Source organism: Pleurodeles waltl, chromosome 6, assembly GCF_031143425.1.
Source record: "Pleurodeles waltl isolate 20211129_DDA chromosome 6, aPleWal1.hap1.20221129, whole genome shotgun sequence".
NCBI lineage: Eukaryota > Metazoa > Chordata > Amphibia > Caudata > Salamandridae > Pleurodeles > Pleurodeles waltl.
In genome coordinates this window covers 1509800447-1509819276 of record NC_090445.1, presented here as the reverse complement: position 1 = coordinate 1509819276, position 18830 = coordinate 1509800447, and the positions used below count along the sequence as shown (strand labels likewise).

At 44.5% G+C, this 18830-nt stretch overlaps 1 protein-coding gene across 2 annotated transcripts in view; it reads right to left on the bottom strand.

Annotated features, from left to right (window-relative positions):
- Window positions 1-18830, bottom strand: part of CFAP74 (cilia and flagella associated protein 74) — a 978701-nt gene that overhangs the window by 337392 nt on the left and 622479 nt on the right. For both annotated transcript variants that reach the window (XM_069241006.1, XM_069241005.1), the window contains exons 31-33: window positions 18375-18484; window positions 7562-7617; window positions 684-803 (exon numbers count right to left, since the gene is read on the bottom strand). In XM_069241006.1, the coding sequence (XP_069097107.1) occupies window positions 684-803; window positions 7562-7617; window positions 18375-18484 (286 nt within the window). The remainder of the gene's footprint in view (window positions 1-683; window positions 804-7561; window positions 7618-18374; window positions 18485-18830) is intronic.

Below are 18830 nucleotides of genomic sequence, written 5' to 3'. Positions count from 1 at the left end.
AATAGGTAACCAAGTATGCTGTTAACATTTTGAACTTGAAATCGACTTAATCAAATCTCACTTGGGTTAATAAATCTTCAGATTTTATTACAAGTCATATATTTTTCTGGAAATGGCTCTTTAAAATTATGTAAAATTTATGAAAACCGGGTATATCATAGCATTAAGAGTAACAGATCTAGGGCAGTCCCTTTCCCATGCGTCTCCTTGTTCTTTAGTTTACATGCAGGGGCATAACGTTCTCATCACATAGGGCACGATAATAATTGATCTGTCTTTTGAACAATGGTTAATGTGATCTCCCACCTCCACTGCAATCATATTATCACCCTCTAGAGGGTAAAAGGCTAAATCTGCTCCGGTTCTCAGCAGCAGGCCCATCAGCCCTCTCAACTCACAACCTGGGACTGGAACCTGTGAGGTGCAGCTAATACACACACACGTCCATCGTAGGTATCTCACTGGAGTTGGATCCCTCAGCCTGCAGCCTACAAACTGAGTTCTATATGTGCCATACTGATCAGGCACAAGAAAAAGGCAGGTTTGAAAAGGCTTGTCATCACCACATCCTGTACATAATTTCTGTGGCCTTGCTGAAACTAGATGTTCACATTCAGTAGGTGGCAATAAGAGTGTAATGTTTGATTCACTGCAGAGACAATTATACATGTCTGACAACTTACTTTTTTGTTTTCATTTGGGGAAAATGAAATAAGCAGAACAAAACTGTTTCCTGGGTCCACAATGCCGGCATTGTTCAGCAACTGGAAAGGGCCGCTTGGATTTAGAATTGAGAACCTTAGCTGAAGGTAAGAAGGTCAAGGAAAACCTGCACTAGGGAAGAAGAACTTAGTCATACTATACAAAGTGGCCCAATGCACAACATAGGCACTCGAGGTACACATGCTTTAGAATCATACACTATCAACAATATGAATTCAGTGTGAGAAGAAAGCTTGTGTGCTTCTGGCCTCTACTGGCATTACGGCTTGCTGAAACTGACCACTAAAGTGTGCTTCGGGTTTGCAATTATACTTTTGCATGTTGTTGCACACAATGAACATGTAAAGTTTAGCATGTGCATAGCATACTTGTGCAGTATTCTGAGTGTCTGTGCACTGGACTACAATTACCATATGTAGCTACCAAATAATTACCATGTAGTGGGAGAATGTGTGTGTTTGTGGTAGTTTGGTAAGGCCATACGGTTTATATATCTCAAGTTCTAGCCAGAGCCACAGTAGCTAGAAGAAAAAACATTCCAGCTACGAGACGCTCGTTGTAACAATTCAAACCTGTCTTGTACACATTTGTAAGTATTCTTTTGAGAACGCTAGTAACTCAAGGACTATATAAAAAGAGCTAAAATTGAGGGGGCATAGGACTACTTTAAAGATGATGGGTTAATTTCTTTCCACAGTTTTCTGGTTGTGATGGTCTAATAACAATTACATTTACTAACCGCTATAGTGTCACCTGCATGGCGTCAACATGTCTTCATTATTCGTTCTTGTTACGACTAAAGTCCTATATCTGGCTTAGTGAATCTGTGTCACTGTGCCACTGCATATTTTCGGGACAATACTGATTTATTTTTTTTGCCTAGTGAGCACAAAAATCATACACGTCACCTGGAGCTACTTCAATATTCCTGATACAAGTTATCAGAGCCGGACTCTGATGTTGAGGGAGGTCCCAAAGTGCACCTAGTTTCAGAAAGTTGTTACTGCTCTCCCAACTCATATCATGAAACACTGGGATCGAGTTCAGAAATTATTCCTATTTTTGCCTTAAGTAAGCCTTTTACCCATTTCATAAAAATGAAATAAATAAAAAAACTGTAATGGATCAGGCTGAAAAACTCAATACCTTCTCATTTCTCTGTTAACGAAAAATCTGCATGTCTAACTGACATGCATTAAAACAATTCCCAGCCATGGACACAGTAGAAATGTATTGAAAGAATATTTATTTTCTGAACACGTTTTGCAGATTCTTTTTATTTCCTCAACCAACATTAAAGCCAATAGAACATCTATTTTTGATTAAAGAGATAAATGTATTTTCTGGGTTTCCCAGAAAAATATGCTATAATTTAATTTAATGGGAAACAAGCTCCATTTAATTTATCTGGGTATTTTCAATCCCGATATTTACAATAAAATCAGTCACATTACAGTTGGACAATTGCGTGTCCCAGGCCACACTGCACGATTCCTATCCTTCTTCGTGTGAATCCGTTTCAATTGGGGCGACTGAATGCCTAAGTCATATTTACTAGCTAAGGCTTCCAACAACAATTGTCTGTATCACTAAAATCTGATATTGAATTATGATGATAAATTAGCTTTCAGGATTCATGGCTGACGGACCGCTCGGACAAAATATGGATTAAGCTGTGCAAGTATGTAGAGAAATACGCGTAAACCATTGAATAGACAACACAGTTTTATCATTCATAAGAGATTTATACCTGCTACATTTAACAAATGATCTAGCAAACTCTCCAATCAATGTCTACTGTTTTTTTAAGATGAGGCGGCTAAACCCCATTAGATTATTTTGTGTAATATAATCAGTGATGTTACTATTTGTAATCTTTTTGTTTGGTTGTTTATTAATATTTATGAATGTCTTTATCAATTATGATTACCTGTAATTTCACATAAGAGAAATGAAGCGCAGTATGGAGGTGCTTGTGCACTGTGCAGTGATGCATTATATTACAGAATAAGTGAAATTTAAAAAAAGATAAAAATGTAAGGAGTTAAATGGTAATTGTCACAGTGTTGTGGTGAAAAAAAACATGCGAGGTACAAAATAAGTGTGCCTCCAGCACCATTACACCACTGTTACAGAATGGGCACTATTTAAAGTATAGAATGAGCATTTCTGTTTCAGGATGCTTTTATTGCTTTATACAGTTTACAAATTTGTCACGAATTGTAGCGCAGCAGTTGCTCCACTGTGTGAGAGAACAGGAGACTGGCACATCTGCTAAGATATGGCGCTCCTGGTCTCTTACCTAGCGCAAACGCACAATGAGGCTGCCAAGCTCCAGGTACATACATGCACTGTAGTGCATAGGTGTCTGTGTGATGTCTTGCAATAGTAGTAACATCACAAAATAAAATTATGCAGGGAGTGTTTAAACCTTTCGCTGCAATAGACAACATCCACATGTTCCTTGACGGAAGAGACACTGCAGCGCTCCTTCTCCTGGACTGTTCTGCAGCATTTGACACTATCTCACACGCCTTCCTCATCAGACGCATGCACAAGATTGGCATCCAAGGATCCGTTCTCTGGTGGATCTGCTCTTTCCTAACGGAGAGAACACAAGCTGTCAGTCTGGCCTCTTACTCCTTGGAATGCCACAAAACCATCTGTGGAGTGCCTCAAGGATCCTCACTCAGCCCCATCCTCGTCAAAGCATACATGATCCAGCTTGCCAATGTCATCTGCGCACATGCCATCAACAACCTCTCCTATGCCAACCACATGCAACACATACTATCCCTCTCGGATAAGACACAACACAAGAAACAAGTTCACAACCTGCATGACCAAAGTCACTAACTGGATAAAAGCCAATTGTCTCAAGCTGAACACTGACAAGACTGAAGTAATGATCTTTCACAAGAGCACCTCACTACAGGACTGCAACTGGTGGCCGGCCGAACTGGGGGTGAAGGGGGGAAGACACACACACGCGCGCACACACACACACACACACAAGGAACCTCGGAATAACAACAAACTGTAAATGACCGCACAAGTCAATGTTTTTACTACATCCTGCTTCCACATCCTGATGAGGTTGAGAAAGATCTTCAAATGGCTCCAAAGCAACACTATAAAAACAGTCATGCCCTCATCACCAGCTCATTGGACCACAGGAACACCCTCTATGCCAGGACCAAGCAATTTATTTGAAGACTACAAACCATTTAGAACTCAGCAGCCAGGCTCATCCTCAACCTCCCATACAGAATTCCCATCACAGAGAGAGGTCCACTAGCTCCTGATACACACAGGCACATATTTCAAACTTCTCCCAAACACATTCAAGGCACTACACAACTTAAGCCCCAACTACCTGCACAGTCGCATCTCCTTCCACTAATCACCCAGACACCTCCACTCAGCAGGAATACTCACACACATCCCACGCATACACAGAACTGTCACAGGAAGATGGGCATTTTCTTACACTGCTCCTAACGAATGGAACTGCCTCCCACTCTACATCAGAGTCTCCTCCCTTTCTTTTTCAATTCCACAATAAGCAGAAGACTTCAATTAACCAACCTACCACAGGCAGGACTGGGCACATACACCGGCTCAGTGCCGGGATACCCTTGCAGGGTGAAAGTGCGCTTTACAAATACAAATAACATTCAGTCTCCACATTATGCTTTGTAGATCAAATCACATTTCCGTATCCTGAGAGTACTGTACAACTCTCTATTGCCAAATGCATACTGTTTGAATTTCTATGCCTAATACATAGGCCATCTACAATAGGGGCCACCTTTTCTGCCATATATGGTTCATTAATACAAGTATGAACACAAATTTTATTCCTAATTAACAAATTACTTACTTTCGGTAACACTCTTTGTGGCAAAGATTCTATCTAGATGCAGAGAGCGGACATATGGTCCTCAGTCATTGGGGGGGATGGTGGAAGAGTGGAAGGTGGGGTGCGTGGAAATGAAGGGTAGGGGGTTTCCCTTCTGAACAATCTGTAGGACCCACCTGTCTGACATTAAGGCCTGCCAACCCAGCTAGAAACATTTAATCCTGCCTGCAACTGGGTGGCTACGCTCTCCTAAAGGCACTCTAAAGGGGTTTCGTAAATCAGGCAGAAAGGGGACAGTGGACTAGACAACCCATTGATCTTGACCATGGGGGTGATGGATACCACTGCCTCAACTGAAAAACTGCTGATACCTTGTTGAGGTTGGATGACTGATGCCTCGGCCATACCTGTGAAACGACTGACAGGGCCACTGTGGTTGGAAAAGTGGGGCAGAGAAGTCCAGGGAGTGTGCCATGGTCCTACTCTCCTTGAACTACTCTTGAGTGGAATCTGCCTTGACCCTAAAGAAGCGAGTCCTGTCAAAGGGCATGTCCATGAGAGATGACTGGAATTTGCCTGAAAAAACAATTGACCACAGCCAAGCATGGTGGCAAATGGAGACACTGGTTGCAACAACCTGTCTGGAAGTAATCTGTGGTGTACAAGCCTCAAAGAATTTTGATGTTGGTCATGTCACGTCTCTCCTGTATAGCCTGGGCAAGGACAGGTCAGAGATCTTCTGGAACACCCAGGAGGATGTGGGCCATGAATCCTGAAGGGCATGGGAATAGTGCCCTAAAAGAAAGCTGATCTCACAGCCACGCTGATGGATGAGAAGACTCTCTTTCCAAAAGCTTCCAACCATTTTGAGTCCCTATAAGAAGGAGTAGTTGGAAAAGTGTTTAGTTTTGTCCAGTTTGTAGGCATTTGAACCACCAAGGTTTCAGGGGATGAGTGCTGAAATAAAAACGCATGGTCACCTGTGTCAGGCTGCTTGCATCTTGCAATCTGGTGGTTGACTGTGGAGCCAGAGCAAGGTTTGGTCCAAGCCCTCAACAAGGTATCTGTAAGTGCCTCATTGAAAGGCAAGTGGGGCTCAATGGGTGCTTCTGTCAGAACATTGGTCTTGATCTCCAAGGTGGGGAGATGGAGGTCAAGGACTTCGGCCATTCTATGCATCACCATGGCGTAAGAAGCACTCTTCTACAGTGGCAGGACTAAGATGTGAGAGAAGCCCTGAGTCATGGAAGGTATTGAAGGCCGCTAGCTTCTTGTAGGTCATCATAATAATTCTCTTTGTGGTATGGCTTCCCAATCTCAACACCCGTGTCTTATTCCTTGTCTGAATCCTTGGCAAACAGGGATTGAAGGGTATGTATTCTCCCTTGAGGAGGTGGCAGGTCAAGAGTAAGTAATGGCACCTGGACAGTGGGCAAGCACGACCGATGCTGACTTGGAGTCAGACAGTACAATAAGTACCTCGTCTTCTGGCGTAGATGGAGTCGACATCTGCATTGCAGTTCTGGTAACTGGTGTGGACTGGGGCACCAGAGGTGGAGTCAGAACTGGAGTCGGAGGCAGCTCCTTGATGCGCTTGAAGGGTCCAACTGGCACAGAAAGTGAACCCACCAATGATATTCCAGAAGGAGAGCCTCCTGGCTCAGTGGGGCCAAAGGTGCTTCAGTGGGAGTCAGCAAGGATCCGAAGAGACATAGCATGGCCTTGCAGAGATACTCTTGGAAACTCAGATAGTGCCAGAACAAGTTGTGGGATAGGGCCAGACCTCAATCAACTTCGAGAACAAGATCGAGATGTATGGTCCCACCATTGCGTTTTCTCAGGATAATGTGATTGACCAGAAGGAGACAAGTCCCGCTTAGATTTCTTGCACTTTTTTTCAGCTCACCCAACGTCTTTGACCGAGATGAAAACAGACCTCTGGAACAACTTTTTTGACGTCTGCATCTGGAAAAGGACTGCACTTTTGACTTGGACCAGTCCCATCATGGTGTCTTCCGGTGTTTGGTGTTGTAGAGTTTCACCTTGCTCTCTTGTATAGTGTTCAAGTTCATTGACGTGCAGTCACTGCAGGCCTTAAGAGTTGTGTCTCGACCCCAGGCAATACAGGAACATCTGATCTTTGGGAGGCAACATTTTCCTTGCAAATTGAAAATTGTTTAATGAAGTAAGGGTTTCAAAGAGACAAGAGCTAGTTCCGTATCCACCTTTGGTGGGGTAGAAAGAAAGGGAGAGGCGCCTACGTAGGCCCTGCATGTAATTTCTGCAGCAGAACAGTGTCAGTGTGGAGCTGCATAGCACTACCTACCGGCGCACAGAGGTACTGCTGAAAATTTTCAGGATCAAGTCTGATGCTTTGAGAATATTCAAAAGGTAAGGAATCTGCAGCCAGACATCTATATTAGAAACACCCATCTCTTACAAGTATCACCATAATGCAGATCATTGTCTTGAGGATGATTCTTCTTCATTACGGCAGCATATTTTTGAAACTTAATAACAACCATCATCAGTGCCATAAAAGACACTGTGGGGATCTTTGCAAACCTTGTATGCTGAACTATTAAAGAAGCCAGATAAAATGGCTTATAAAAAACAGAAAACATGATGTGCACCCTGTAACCTGGATAGCCAAAGCAGGATAAATGATTTTCCAGCATGCACCCATTTAGTAGTCAACCTGAAGTCTGTCACTGCATATGAAACTTAAACTTGAGACATTAACTTCTTCAAACTGAACACATTTCAATTTCATCATATTATTTTGTATTTTTGATCAAACACAAAACTGTTCCATTCAATTGCTAAACTTTCTAGTGGCACAACCCCCAGGGCAGAGGGTATTTGTATTTTGCCTAAACAATGGGAAACACAAAACTGATAAATGGGTAAAAACATTAATAGCTGTGATACAAAAGAAAATCAACAGAGCTTGTTTGATGGACATGTAAAGGATACATCCAGAGACTCATGGAAGATGTTTTGCACAGCAACCTTTTTTAGCACCCTCTGCCCTGAAACAAATGATAAACAAAAATGTGTATGAATACAAGGACAAGGTAGGAGAGAGCATAGTCTGTCTATAAAAAAGGTACAGAGAGAAAGTCACATTCACTGATTGCTCTTTAACAATCAGGATTGATGTTGGTCACCAGCTTGACAGCTGTTTTCAGTACATGCTTATATTTTTTGTTTTGTCATGTATTTTGCAAAATTTTGTTGTTGAAGCTGCTGGGACCTCAGCAATCTAAAAAAAGAAATTGGCTAAAAGCAAAAGAAATGGTCTGAAAAAGCATACTTTGCCATAGTAGTTCATAGTACTCAAGCAAACTACTTTGTGTGTGGATGTGCTCCTACTGAAAGGGAAGAATGCTGTCACTCACAGAGAAGTTACCCAATGGATGAAGTGAGATGATTCATTCACCTATGTTGTAGGCTTTAGTGTTAGCAGAATCAAATGTGAATGACATAATAAAAGACCAATGTATGAAGGCTGGCTGATAGCCCCTAAGTATAAGCACATTGGGGGTCATTCTGACCCCGGCCGGCGGCGGTAGCCGGCGGCCTGGCTGGGCCCGCCAGAATACCACTGCGCGGTCAATAGACCGCCGCAGGTATTCTGGGTTTCCCGCTGGGCTGGCGGACGACCGCCAGAAGGCCGCCCGCCAGCCCAGCGGGAAACACCCTTCCATGAGGATGCCGGCTCCGAATGGAGCCGGCGGAGTGGAAGGGGTGCGATGGGTGCAGTTGCACCCGTCGCGATTTTCCGTGTCTGCATGGCAGACACTGAAAATCTTTGTGGGGCCCTGTTACGGGGGCCCCTGCAGTGCCCATGCCATTGGCATGGGCACTGCAGGGGCCCCCAGGGGCCCCACGACACCCCATACCGCCATTCTCTTCCTGGCGGCCAAAACCGCCAGGAACAGGATGGCGGTATGGGGGTCGGAATCCCCATGGCTGGAGGATTCCCCAGGGCAGTGGAAAACCGGCGGTACACCGCCGGTTTTCCGTTTCTGACCGCGGCGCCAGAATGCCCAAGGGAGCACCGCCAGCCTGTTGGCGGTGCTCCCGCGGTCGTTGGCCCTGGCGGATTTTACCGCCAGGGTCAGAATGACCCCCATAATGTTTTAAAAAAATAATCAAAAGAACATGGCTAGCACCATACCTAAAAAGGTGGGAAAATCATGGGAGGAAGAGAAATTGAACAACAATTTAGATACTATTATTATTAGGAGCTCTACAAAACGTGAGGGCGAGATAAGCAAGCAAAAAGCTCAAAGATCCAAGATCTATCAGTGAGAGAGGATTGTTGAAAGAAAAAGTGACAAAACTCCAAAGAGAATGGGAAATTAAATAGGCTACACATGCTGGCCAAGCCACAAAAGCAAAAATACAGGTCGTAGCTGTAGGTAACATATTGCTAGAAGTAATACAAACCATAATACACTCAGACTTATAAAGAAATAATTCCCAGAAGATCCACTAAAATGAATATGTGGCAGTTGCATCGTTGTTTTATGCAGAAAAATTAAAAGTGATAGGCACATTTTTGGAAAACCTCATACTTATCAAATGTGCATCTTACCTCCAGCAAGGACAGACACCTCAAATATCTCGCTTTGCCCTTTCAAATATCCTAATCCAACAGAAGTGACCCAATACAGTTCAGTTTTCCTCATGTCGCTTCAAGTGTTCTTTTCACTTCCCAACCAACCATGGCAGTCAAGGAACTTCGCAGAAGATGTTCATGGTTAAGTGACGCCATGACCGTCCTCTACAGATAAGGTATACCACTGCAGCTTTCCATGATTAAGAGAAACAACTGTGGTTATTCTGACTGCAGAACAACATGACGATCATGCTTGGTCATGAAACACCACAGCAAAGGATTGTCTGGAAGTCAAACATTGTCAAAGAACACCATGGGACCATTCACAGTCAGCCATGGCAGCAACACATGAGATAGACATCCTAGTAATCACCCATGGCCAAGGGAAACCATGGCATCCCACGGTCTAGTGAGACACTAGTGAGGACACCCATGAGAAAGAAGGAATGGTTTCTTACCTGTAACTCCAGTTCTCTCGTAGGGGTATTTCCATGATAGTCATAAGCACTGAATAGTTCAGCACGCCTGCGGGGACCCCGGAGCACTGTTGTGAAGTATATTCTTAAGTGCAATTATCAGCCCTTTGAAAAAAAAGGTCTGTGAAAAACACTTAAGAATAACAATGTGCAGCCTATGTGAACAGCTACACAGGCCAAATTGTTAAAAGAAAAAACAGTTGTAGTGTAAATTCACGTTTAAACATCTATTTATTCTATAAATATATTAACAAATACATTCTCATATTTTATTTACACCTCTCATGAGAATAAAACAATGCAGGGCAGTGTAGCCCATAGGCTGCCATTATACAGAATGAAAATAGAGCTGTGCCTTTAAGAAAGTAAAGTCTTCCTGTTTCCCATCCTGCACAGCAAAAGGCAGTTGCCTCAGTTCTTTTTTGGAGGCTTGTAACCTGACATGAAGAAACAAAACATTTGTTGGAGTACCAACCTCGATAATATTCATGTTCTATGTCAACTCCACCGGGGAGGAGGGAGGGTTGCTTATGACTATCATGGAAATACCCCTACGAGAGAACTGGAGTTACAGGTAAGAAACCATTCCTTCTCTCGTAGGGGATTTCCATGTATAGTCATACAGGGAGTGCAGAATTATTAGGCAAGTTGTATTTTTGAGGATTAATTTTATTATTGAACAATAACCATGTTCTCAATGAACCCAAAAAACTCATTAATATCAAAGCTGAATATTTTTGGAAGTAGTTTTTAGTTTGTTTTTAGTTTTAGCTATGTTAGGGGGATATCTGTGTGTGCAGGTGACTATCACTGGCATAATTATTAGGCAACTTAACAAAAAAAAATATATACCCATTTCAATTATTTATTATTACCAGTGAAACCAATATAACATCTCAACATTCACAAATATACATTTCTGACATTCAAAAACAAATCAGTGACCAATATAGCCACCTTTCTTTGCAAGGACACTCAAAAGCCTGCCATCCATGGATTCTGTCAGTGTTTTGATCTGTTCACCATCAACATTGCGTGCAGCAGCAACCACAGCCTCCCAGACACTGTTCAGAGAGGTGTACTGTTTTCCCTCCTTGTAAATCTCACATTTGATGATGGACCACAGGTTCTCAATGGGGTTCAGATCAGGTGAACAAGGAGGCCATGTCATTAGATTTCCTTCTTTTATACCCTTTCTTGCCAGCCACGCTGTGGAGTACTTGGACGCGTGTGATGGAGCATTGTCCTGCATGAAAATCATGTTTTTCTTGAAGGATGCAGACTTCTTCCTGTACCACTGCTTGAAGAAGGTGTCTTCCAGGAACTGGCAGTAGGACTGGGAGTTGAGCTTGACTCCATCCTCAACCCGAAAAGGCCCCACAAGCTCATCTGATGATACCAGCCCAAACCAGTACTCCACCTCCACCTTGCTGGCGTCTGAGTCGGACTGGAGCTCTCTGCCCTTTACCAATCCAGCCACGGGCCCATCCATCTGGCCCATCAAGACTCACTCTCATTTCATCAGTCCATAAAACCTTAGAAAAATCAGTCTTGAGATATTTCTTGGCCCAGTCTTGACGTTTCTGCTTGTGTGTCTTGTTCAGTGGTGGTCGTCTTTCAGCCTTTCTTACCTTGGCCATGTCTCTGAGTATTGCACACCTTGTGCTTTTGGGCACTCCAGTGATGTTGCAGCTCTGAAATATGGCCAAACTGGTGGCAAGTGGCATCGTGGCAGCTGCACGCTTGACTTTTCTCAGTTCATGGGCAGTTATTTTGCGCCTTGGTTTTTCCACACGCTTCTTGCGACCCTGTTGACTATTTTGAATGAAACGCTTGATTGTTCGATGATCACGCTTCAGAAGCTTTGCAATTTTAAGAGTGCTGCATCCCTCTGCAAGATATCTCACTATTTTTGACTTTTCTGAGCCTGTCAAGTCCTTCTTTTGACCCATTTTGCCAAAGGAAAGGAAGTTGCCTAATAATTATGCACACCTGATATAGGGTGTTGATGTCATTAGACCACACCCCTTCTCATTACAGAGATGCACATCACCTAATATGCTTAATTGGTAGTAGGCTTTCGAGCCTATACAGCTTGGAGTAAGACAACATGCATAAAGAGGATGATGTGGTCAAAATACTCATTTGCCTAATAATTCTGCACTCCCTGTAAGCACTGAATAGAGTAGCAAGCCCATCCCCATAACAGCGGTGGAGTAGACAGAAGAATACTGAGAAAACATGAATCATGCAAATAAATTCTTGAGCAAGGCCTGTCTAACCTGCGCATCTGCCCTAGCGTCTGTGTCAAGGCAGTAATGCTTAGTAAAGGTATGGACCGACTTCCAAGTGGCAGCCTTGCATATTTCTGCCAAAGGGACATTTCTCATCAAGGCTGCAGTAGCTGCCTTCCCTCTAGTAGAGTGGGCTTTTGGCCTACCACCAAGGGATTTGTTTGCTAACTGATAACATAACATTATACATGAAACAATCCACCGGGGTAAAGATTGTTTAGACATGCCCAACCCTGTTCTAACTGGGCCATAGTTAATAAAAAGCTGTTGTGATTTCTGTAAGCTTTTTGTCCTGTCCAAGTAAAATTTCAAGACTCTCTTTACATCCAGAGAGTGCAGAGTTCTCTCAGCAGGAGTAGTTGGATTTTGAAAGAAAGTCGGTAATGAAATTGTTTGGTTCACATGGAAGTCGGAGACTACCTTAGGTAAAATTTTTGGATGAGTTCTCATTACCACTTTCGCAGGATGAAAAACCGTGTAGGGTTCTTGAGCGCAAAGGGCCTGGATTTCGCTAACCCTACGCGCTGAAGTGATTGCCACCAGAAAAGCAGCTTTCCATGTGAGATGTTGCAGCGATGCCTTATGTATCGGCTAGAATGGAGGCAGCATCAGACATGATAAGACAACATTCAGTTCCCATGGAGGAGAAGGCTTTCTAATGGGGGGAAAAACCTTTTTTAAACCTTCCAGGAAGTCCTTAATAATCGGAATCCGAAAAAAGGAAGTTTGTGAAGGACTCTTTCTGTATGCCGTTACAGCCGCCAAGTGAACTTTTATTGATGACAGTTGTAAGCCCGATTTTGCCAAACTTAACAAGTATGGCAGGATAGATTGCTCTCCACAGGAAACCGGGTCAATGTTGTTGTCTAAGCACCAGATGCAGAATCTCTTCCACTTGCTTGCATAAGCTGATCTTGTGGAAGGGCGCTTTGCTTCTTTCAGAATTTCCATACAGTCCTGAGGTAGGTTCAAGTGTCCATATTGCACTAGCTCAGGAGCCATGCTGCCAAACTCAACGATGAGAGGTTGGGATGAGATATCTGCCCTCTGAACTTTGTGAGCAGGTCCGGACGATAAGGTAGCCTGATGTGTGGTTTGAGTGACCGGTGATGAAGGTCTGGGAACCACCACTGGCGTGGCCACTCCGGAGCAATTAGGATCATTTTGGTCTGAGCATTGGACAGCTTCTGGAGGACCGCCGGAATCAGGGGAAGCGGTGGAAAGGCGTAAAGAAATGCTCCTGACCAGCTTATCCACAGGGCATTCCCCAGTGTCCCTGGATGGTAATATCTGGAGGCAAATATTTGGTATTTTTTGTTTTCTGGGGTTGCGAATAGGATAATAGAGGGGGTACCCCATAGTGCGAAAATGGAATGAACGACGTCGTCGTGTAGCACCCATTCGTGGTTCTCGTCCATTACCCGACTGAGGGCATCCGCTTGAACATTCTGGATGCCGGGCAGGTGAGTTGCCACTAGTGACAGGTTCCTGGCTAGAAGCCAATGCCAGATTGTCTGAGCCTCTCTGGATAAAATTCTGGACCTGGTGCCTCCTTGTTTGTTCACGTAGTACATAGTGGCCACGTTGTCTGTCTGGAGAAGGAGAGTTTCTGTTCTCAGAGAGGGAAGGAAGGCTTTGAGCGCAAGGTGGACTGCGCGAAGTTCCAGCAGGTTGATGTGATAGAGACTCTCTCTCTCTGTGACCACTCGCCTTGGACTCGAAGATGTTCCATGTGCGCCCCCCATCCGAGCAGTGACGCATCTGTTACGATAGTTTGAGCTGGAGGCTGTTGTTGGAACGGAATCCCCACCAAGAAATTGCTGGGTAAACACCACCACTTGAGGGATTGTAGGGCGTGAGGAGAAAGAAGGACTTTGTTCTCCCAATCGTCACTCAGTTGACACCACTGATCCTCCAGGTTTTCCTGTAATGGTCTCATATGGAGGCGAGCATTGGGAACAAGATGGATACAAGACGCCATCGAGCCCAGTAGAGAAGCTATTAGTCTTGCAGTGGCCTGAGGACTTTCCTGCAGTTGTTTGCACTTTTGGAGAATCGATAATCGTCGTTCCTCCGAAGGAAATACCTTTCCTAGCTTGGTATCTATAATGGCCCCTAAGTAATGCAACCTCTGAACAGGCGTTGCTGTGGATTTCAGGAGATTGAGTTGAAGACCGAGCTTCTGCAACAGCTGTAGAGTCCATTTGAAATGTTGTTGCGCCTCGAGATAACTGGAGGCCTTTATGAGCCAATCGTCTATATAGGGGTAGACAAATATTCGCTGTTTCCTCAAGTGGGCGGCTACCACCGCCATGCATTTGGAAAAAGTTCTCGGCGCTGATTTGAGGCCGAAAGGTAGAACCGCAAATTGGTAATGACGTTTTCCGGCGGTGAACCTTAGGAATTTTCGATGTTTCTTGGTCACCGGAATATGAAAGTAAGCGTTGCAAAGGTCTATTGCACAGAGCCAGTCGCCCTGACGTAGATGTGGGTAAATTTGGTGCAAGGATAGCATCCTGAATTTCTCTTTGCGAATCCACTTGTTTGCTGTCCTTAGTTCTAAAATGGGACGAAACTCTTGTTTGTCTTTTTTTCGGTACAAGGAAATATCTCGAATAAATCCCCTTCCCTTGCTGGCTGATCGGGACGGGTTCTATGGCTCTTTTTTGCAATAGGATAGTGACTTCTAACTGAAGAGCTTCGAGGTGGCGGTTGGCTGTCTTGGGTGGAACAGATGGTGGAGAACTGGTGAATCTGAGAGCGTAACCATGTCTCACAATATTCAATACCCAGGCGTCTGATGTGATGCGTAGCCACTCGTCCAGATGATTTGAGATACTTCCCCCTACCGGAGTGGATAACGGAGGAGGGGGAAGCAAAGATTCAGGGCTTAGACGTGGGAGCCTGTCGAGTTGTCTGAGTTTGGGGTGTTGAACGACCCCTTGACGACCTTCGCTGTGTGGAGAAACCCCTTTGATGCTGCTGTTGTTGCTGCTGCTGGGGGCGCGAAGACATCCAGTGTGGTGACTGATACCGGTGGGTGAAAAGTCATCGTTGATATGGCCGGAATACCTTTCGTTGTTCTTTCGGTCTTTCCATGCCTACCGCTTTCAGGGTATCTAGTTCAGCCTTCATTCTAGCCATCTCGTCATCGGCATGAGAACCGAACAAGGTGGAGCCCGAGAAAGGTAAATTTTGTATTCTCTGTTGTGCTTCCGGTTTGAGTGATGTAAGTCTCAACCATGCATGCCTTCTGAGTGCTATTCCGTGAGCATAATTGTGTGCGGATAGCACCGAAGAGTCAGCTGCAGCACTTATAACTTGGTTAGAAACCATGGCTCCCTCACCCACGACCTCCAGGAAATCTTCCCTTTTGTCCTTAGGAAGATGTTCCGCAAACTGCATTATAGAGTCCCAGAGGGCCCGATCGTATCGCCCTAATAACGCAGTAGCGCTGGCTGCTTTCATCGTGATGGCTGCAGTAGAACATACTTTTCGTCCTGCAGCATCTATCTTTCTGCTCTCTTTATCTGGAGGTGAAGAGGAAGACGGTGATGTTGAATGCAATTTCTTTGCCGCTACTATGACCACAGAATCCGGTACTGGGTCCGACCTCAAGAATAGAGGATCTTCTTCTGGTGGACGACATTTTTTAATAAGTCTGGAGGGAGCAGACTTCGTTGCGGCCGGTGCAAGGAAAATATCCATTGCTGGTTCAAGGAGACCTGGGACCAGTGGAAGCAAAGGTCTGGAAGATGTCCTATGATGTAAGGTCTCGAAGATTACTGACGTTGATGGGGCAGGTACCGCCAGCGGGATGTTCAGTTTGGTCGCACCTCGTACTAAGACCTCCTGGAACGTATTCACATCATCTATGGGGGACACTCTCGGGGACGGTGAGTCCAATAGGGTTGGAGAGTAGTCCCGTGTAGACGAAGAAGAACGCCTGTGATGTGAATGTTGAGATCTCTGTGATTCATGACGGTGGTGCCGAGAGGAAGATGAGCGTCTAGAGGAATGTCCAGAACGTCTTACAGATCGCGTTGGAGTCCTCAAAACAGACTCTGAAGGAGGAGCCGGAAGAGGAGCCGTAGGTGTTACCGGCGTCTGCGGCAACGGCGATTGTCGAGGAGAGAGTTGTGGAGACGCTGGAAGCAGGATGAGTGAGGCCGAGGATTCTAACGTTGTATAAACCCTTCTAGGCCTTTTTGATTGTCGTCTCGACGTCAACACACTCCTCGACGTCGAAGTACGGTGACGGCGAGTGCCCCTCGACGTCGATTCTTCTCGCCGTTGAGAACCTCCCGACGACGACCCTCGATGTCGCTGTGGTGACGGTGAATGCCTCCGACGTCGAGCACTCTCCCTCGACGTTGATCACCCTCGCCGTGTCGACGCGACCCAGATCTCGACGGCGAGTGTCCACGGCGTCTCGACGGCGAAATAGCTGTCGACGGCGAACAATGTCTCTTTCTCGCCGGTGAACCACTCCACGACGGCGAGCATGTTGGCCCGTTCCCTGTCTCGACGTCGACGCCCTCGACGTTGTCGGAGACCTGTGCCGTTTTTGAGCAGGTCTGGTCGGAGTAATAGAGGAAACAGGGTGAGCCCTGGTAGAAGACTGACCTTCTCCTCGCTCTGTGGTAGAATTACCACTTTTTCTCCTGTCCTCTTTCGCCTGGAGTCGGATTTTCTCCCTGTCACGAAGAGTCCTTCTGGAGAAAGTTTTGCAGATGTCAGACGACTCCGGTTTGTGGCTGGATGGAAGGCAAATTATACAGACCCGATGTGGATCTGTTTTGGCCTTTTTTCTGCCACAAGAAGGGCATTTGTCAAAAAGTGAAGGCATTTCTGAAGTAGAAAAACCTCAAAATTCTGTCAGAATTTAACAGAAAAAAGTAGGAAATGATCACTCAATGTTAAAAACGTCGAGTGAAATTGAAATTCAAAAGATTTTTAATGAATTTCTGTCACAAAAAGATTTTGTGAGGTAGAGCTCAATGCTTCAGGGTCCTGTCAGAAAGGAGCCGGAAAAAAGAACTGAGGCAACTGCCTTTTGCTGTGCATGATGGGAAACAGGAAGACTTTACTTTCTTAAACGCACAGCTCTATTTTCATTCTGTATAATGGCAGCCTGTGGGCTACACTGCCCTGCATTGTTTTATTCTCATGAGAGGTGTAAATAAAATATGAGAAAGTATTTGTTAATATATTTATAGAATAAATAGATGTTTAAACGTGAATTTACACTACAACTGTTTTTTCTTTTAACAATTTGGCCTGTGTAGCTGTTCACATAGGCTGCACATTGTTATTCTTAAGTGTTTTTCACAGACCTTTTTTTTCAAAGGGCTGATAATTGCACTTAAGATTATACTTCACAACAGTGCTCCGGGGTCCCCGCAGGCGCGCAGAACTATTCAGTGCTTATGACTATACATGGAAATCCCATACGAGAGAATATCATGGCTGTGATCCAGAATCCACTGACATCAGAACAGTCATATATGGTCAGAGGACATCATGGGTGCCTGCCATGTTTAAGGGACTCGACCTACCCAGCCAACCAAAAAGAATTGAACATCACAACAGACATCCATGCTTAAAAGCAGCATGGCAAACATTGCTGGAGAATGGATTGTATGACTACCATTCATGGTCAAGGGACACAGTCAATCGATCATAGCATTTGTAAGGCGCAGCACTATCACCTCTAAGATTAAAGGGCCACAATGGCAAAAACACATGGGTTAAGAGATTCCTTGACAGCCACCTATGGAAAAGAGTAAACATAGTATTTACCTAGCGTAAAGGACATGGTTGCAGCCTTTCATGGAGAAAGAACTCATGACAACTCTCTGTGGTTCAGTGGCACTATGGCAGAGATCCATGGAGAATATAAAACATCCCTAACCTAAATGGAGAAGCCAGCTATGTAGAATGGTCACCTGACAGTCACCCAGGGACAAGGAACTGCAGGGCAGGAGGACCCCATGGTAAACAACTAAGTGTAGGGACACCCCACCTTGTCATACATCCAAAAAGTAATCACAGGCAGTCAGCATTAGTCAAAGAACAACATGGTAATGCCTTATGATCATGAGACATCATGGTATTTGTCTCTGATATGGGAACAACTGAGCAGTCACCATTTGTCAAGGGTCTATAGTGGACATTTATGGTCAAGGGACACCTTGGCAGTCATCCATGGGTGAAGACACCACAAAAGTAACATAAGTTAAGGAATAGAATAGAAATCATTTATGAAAAAGGGAAAAATAGTGTTACCGATCCTCAGTGGACAATGAAAATCAATGAAATTTGCCAAGGTAAAATCCTCATTGTTTTAGGAATCAAGACAACTCAAGAGGTTTTTTAAAAGCATTAAATACCTGTTGCAACTTCCCCAAAGTTGATGTTGTGTTTCCCATTGTCAGAAGTAACGACAAGAGCAGGGGCCACGACAGGACACTGCAACTCCAGGTACAAGGTGTTATAAGGGCTGATAAAAAATGAATTCAAAACAAGCACTGTTATATTTTATTGACCACTGTTGCACATAATTAGAGCTATAAATCAACTGGTCCTGAGCATGAACAGAAGGTGGGATGTGAGAAATGAATAAAAGAACACGTGGAGGCTTGCAGTCCTCAGCCTACATTGAACCCTCCCCCACAGCGGTAGAATTAATATTTAAAATGTAGTTATTGGTGCTTTCTCACCCAATGTCAGACCTCTAGCTTTTACCTGTAGAATATGCCTCGGGTGACAGACTGCATCTGGAAATGTTCTTATCAGTGCTCTTGCACACCACTAGGTGGTGCCATGCAGCACCCTGACTCTGAGTA